Here is a 4680-nt window from a genome sequence, read left to right on the forward strand (position 1 = left end):
AGATTAGTTCACAGTGAAAGATTAGTTTGCAGAGAGTAATTCGTTTGCAATGATAGATTAGTTCACAGTGAAAGATTAGTTAGCAGAGAGTGATTTGTTCGCAGTAAGTGATTAGTTCGCAGAGTGTGATTAGTTCGCAGTGAGTGATTTGTGAGTGATTCAACAAATTCAATATGAATAAATATTTAATATGACTTGGTAGTCACGAGTCACGAATCTTTCATATGACTCTGGAGTCATGACTCATATGAAAGATTCGTTCATTTTGAATGAATCACTCGTGAACGACACATCACTAGTACCTACATTCGGAGTTCCAAACTTCAGACCAACACTTCTATTCTTCCTCTTTTCTCTTTTTCTCCTAACCAAACGCCCTCCTCTTCTTCTCTGTCTTTGACCAACAGTAGCCCAATTTCCATCAGTGCCCTGTAGGTCAACTGCACTGTTGGCGGTTGTTGTTAACCCGGCCTCGACCGATCCGGTATGGAAATCGTTTTAGTGATTCGCATATTTGATTTGGCTAAAAGTTTTACGCCGGATGCCCTTCCTGACACAACCCTCACCATTTATTCGGGCTTGGGACCGGCACTATAAAACTGATTCTTGTACCCTAGTGTACTATTAAGAACAATAATGCACATAATAGAGAGAAAGTCACGTAGATAACGCAAACACAATACGGAAGACTCGCGGAAGATGCGCACGAAAGTCGACAAACAAGTCAAGTGAACGAGTGAAGCGGCGTGGGCAGCTCCGAGAGCTCGGCCACCTAGCATCGTCGTCTGTAAGCATACTCATATCTCTTTCATATCATCTTTACTCGTATCTCGAAGTAAGAATTTGCTAAAAGACTTGCTCCAACCTCGAGGTTCCACTGTAATTTGAATGTTTAGAATCTAAAACAGCAGGTGACTGTGCTGCTGCAGGATTCTGTGATGTCCCGTTTTCATGAAACTGTTTTTGTCTTTTCCGTCCCCTCAGGTCGGACACACTCCATGACCAACGGCTGCCTCAAGTCTCCCGTCTCCAACGGCAGCTTCAGCTTTGAAAGACCCACGCGCAGCGATGGTCAGGTGTACCACACGGTACACAAGGACTCGGGTCTGTATAAAGACCTGCTTCATAAAATTCACCTGGGCCGCATGGATGACGGCGACCGCTCAGGCTCCAACATCCAGCCCGACAACAACTATCGCCTGTTGCGCCGCAACAACAGCTACACCTGCTACACTGCGGCCATCTGCGGCATGCCCGTGCAGCCGCTCATTCATACAGAGTCACGTGACGACAGCGAGATGCTGGTCGGCGAGGGAGGCGGCCGGAGTAACAGTGTGTCCTTTTCCAAGAAGAGGATACGCTACGACAGCTACTCATCGTACTGCAATGCTGTAGCCGAGGCGGATATCGAAGCGGAGGAGGGAGGTGTGCAGATGAAGCTGGCCATAGAGCTGGATGGCGTGGAGGAAGAAGGGACCCCGGAGCCGATGCCTCTGGATGATCTGTCGGAGGAGGAGGAGGACCACGAGGAGAAGGACAAGCCTGAGGTGTTCCAGCTTTTCCACTTCCTCCAGATCCTGACGGCCTGCTTTGGGTCCTTCGCCCACGGAGGCAATGATGTCAGGTGCTGCCGTTTGTTACTTAGTCACTAATCAATCTATGAAGTTTAGGTTATGTATCGAAGAGTCCTTAGTGTTGGTGGATGTGTTCACTGACCTTGCATTCAAGATGGTCGACACCACCTCTATCACTTGGCAACAGAAGAGTTTTGTATTAACTAGTCATCCTCAATGTGCTCATTTATATCTAAATTCTAAATTGGACTTTTTCTGCAGTAATGCAATCGGGCCTTTGGTGGCGCTGTGGATGATCTACAACCAGGGTGGTGTGATGCAGGATGCCAACACTCCTATTTGGCTGCTGTTTTACGGCAGTATAGGCATCTGCGCTGGTTTGTGGGTGTGGGGCCGCCGAGTCATCCAGACCATGGGGAAGGACCTGACTCCCATCACTCCCTCAAGGTGAGACTGTTACCATGTGGGAGCTGAGAGGGAGAGAGAGAGAGAGAGAGAGAGAGAGAGAGAGTAATTTGTATTCACAGGTTCTAAAGTTTGTCTGCTGCGTTCACTGCTTCACAGAACATCTTGAGCTGCTGCTGATTTTTAACACCAAAAAAGATTATCTCTCTGTAGAACATTAAATTGAAGTTTAAATGTAGTAGTCAGAGAGAAAAGTTCATTTATATTTGAATTTTCACCACAGTTGTCAAAACAGGGTGTTTTCAGTAACCACCAGGTGTCTTTCTATATCTGGACTTCTTGGAATCTTCACTCACCTCCAGTGTCTCCAGCACCGTCTCCATCTTTGCATTGTGCCCTTTAACACGTTACACTACAGTAATGGATAAATACTTTTAATTGTTAGCCCTTTTGTGGTTGTCGTTACACAAAAAGCCCCAGGGCTTACTTCATCTCACGACCTAAACTAATGAACGTCACGCTTTTTTAACGACTTACTGCTGCTCCCTCGCCCTAAAATCAATACCTTAATCCCCACACACACACACTCTCTCCTTCCATGCTCACTTTAAATGACTGTGAATCAGATGGTTTTTTTCTCCCACTTCACAGTAATTCTTATCGTTTTTAGTAATTCTTGTAGTTTTAAATGCCACCTTGCTCAAGTCACTGCCTTCTAGTGTTAATTAATTAATTAATTAATATATGTGTATGTGGTTCTACTGTATGTCTGGTATAATGAACATAAAGGTCCACATTGTTTTTGGTGTGTAGATGTCTACGTCTGTTGCCTGGCAGAAACAGAGACGCAGGCTGAGAAGATTTTTGTCCTCTCGTTTAGGGAGACTTGGTGGGGGAGGGATGGAGGGTCAAAGCCACAGTGGGAATCCTGGCCTCTCCAGTCCATCCACAAAGAGCAAAACCAGTCTGAACTTCTCTGTTCCCATCTATCCTTCTCCCTCTTTTTTATTCCTCCCCACTCCCTCTCTCTCTCCTGTAAATTTTCCTGGTTAACCCTTTTCATTCCAGATTTCTTTTCCCGTTTCTTTTTCCCTGTTGCACCTTTTGCACTAATTAATCTCTCTTCCTCCTCCCCTAATTATCCCAGCTCTCCTTCCTCTTTTTTTAATTGCTCCTATTTCCGTGACCCATCTCTTTTTTCCCCCTTCTCTCCCTCCCTCTCTCTCTGTTCGACTAACTTAGCCTTTTGCCAGGACTTAAAGACGTAAAGCTGCCGTAAAGGTCTGGCTTTTCTCCAGCATTTGTTTCCATGAATCAAACTGACTGGAGTGATAGTGTGGAAATGAAAAAGTAGAGTGTTTTTTTATTTCTTTTCCTCTTGCATTAGCCTTCTGTCATTTTTTTTTTCAAAAATAGTCTTTATCATTCCAAACGGATCTGCTGTTAAATCCAGTCAGACATGGATGCTGTGGCTCTGTTGTTCCCTGCTGATTGGATGTTGAGAGATTCATTTCATCATCTGTGAAGAACATCTGGGCCATTGTTCTAAAGTTTTTTCCTACCTATAGTTTTTTTCCTACCCGAGTTAACTGCGCATGCATACATTGGCCGGTAGCGGAAATTTAGAGCTTAGTTTGAAGTTTTTTCCTACCTGAAGTTTCTTCCTACCATCCATCCATCCATCCATCTTCAACCGCTTATCCGGGGCCGGGTCGCGGGGGCAACAGTCTGAGCAGGGACACCCAGACTTCCCTCTCCCTCGAAACTTCCTCTAGCTCTTCTGGGGGGACCCCAAGGCGTTCCCAGGCCAGCCGAGCGACGTAGTCGCTCCAGCGTGTCCTAGGTCTTCCCCTAGGTCTCTTCCCAGAGGGACGGCACCCGAGCACCTCCCGAGGGAGGCGTCCGGGGGGCATGCGATGTAAATGCCCAAGCCACCTCAGCTGACTCCTCTCGATGTGGAGGAGCAGCGGCTCTACTTCGAGCTCCTCTCGTGTGACAGAGCTCCTCACCCTATCTCTAAGGGAGCGCTCTGCCACCCTGCGGAGAAAGCTCATTTCAGCCGCTTGAATCCTTGATCTCGTTCTTTCGGTCATGACCCACAACTCATGACCATAGGTGAGGGTAGGAACGTAGATTGACCGGTAAATTGAGAGCTTCGCTTTTCGGCTCAGCTCCTTCTTCACCACAACGGACCGATACAGCAGCCCCGATCCGCCTGTCAATCTCACGCTCGATTCTACCGTCACTCTGCTCCTTGTGAGTGTCTGTGTTCTGAGAAGGTATGCACATTGTTACGTGCCACTGCATCAATCTTAGTGCATCTAGTACATGCTAATAGTGTTTTCCTTTGACTAGGTGTTGTAACCACCTCATTGGACCGCTGCTTTGTTTGGTGTTATGTTGTACTGCTTTGTTTGGTGTTATTTTGTACTGCTTTGTTTGGTGTTATTTTGTACTGTTTTGTTTGGTGTTATTTTGTGCTGTTTTCACTGTATTGCCATATATCTGTTGCTGCCTACGGCGTTCTTCTGCGACCGTCAGCGGCTTCACGACTTCCAAGATACACGCTGTGCAGGACGATTGTTCGGCCATACACCGCGGTCCTATGCATAAGCATTTTTTTTTATTGGGGACTACCCTGCTAATGTTCTATTCTTTTTCCCTCTTCAGTTGCTGTAGGTCGGTGGTGGCGGTGCTAGTG

At 46.6% G+C, this 4680-nt stretch overlaps 1 protein-coding gene across 1 annotated transcript in view; it reads left to right on the forward strand.

The window, feature by feature from the left end:
- Positions 1 to 2025, forward strand: part of LOC103396999 (sodium-dependent phosphate transporter 2-like) — a 16661-nt gene extending 14636 nt beyond the window's left edge. Inside the window, exons 6-7 of the mRNA XM_025052923.1 lie at positions 985 to 1624; positions 1836 to 2025. Of these exons, the coding sequence (XP_024908691.1) occupies positions 985 to 1624; positions 1836 to 2025 (830 nt within the window). The remainder of the gene's footprint in view (positions 1 to 984; positions 1625 to 1835) is intronic.
- Positions 2026 to 4680: the final 2655 nt, after the last annotated feature.

This window comes from Cynoglossus semilaevis, chromosome W (assembly GCF_000523025.1).
Source record: "Cynoglossus semilaevis isolate Cse_v1.0 chromosome W, Cse_v1.0, whole genome shotgun sequence".
In the NCBI taxonomy this organism is placed as follows: domain Eukaryota; kingdom Metazoa; phylum Chordata; class Actinopteri; order Pleuronectiformes; family Cynoglossidae; genus Cynoglossus; species Cynoglossus semilaevis.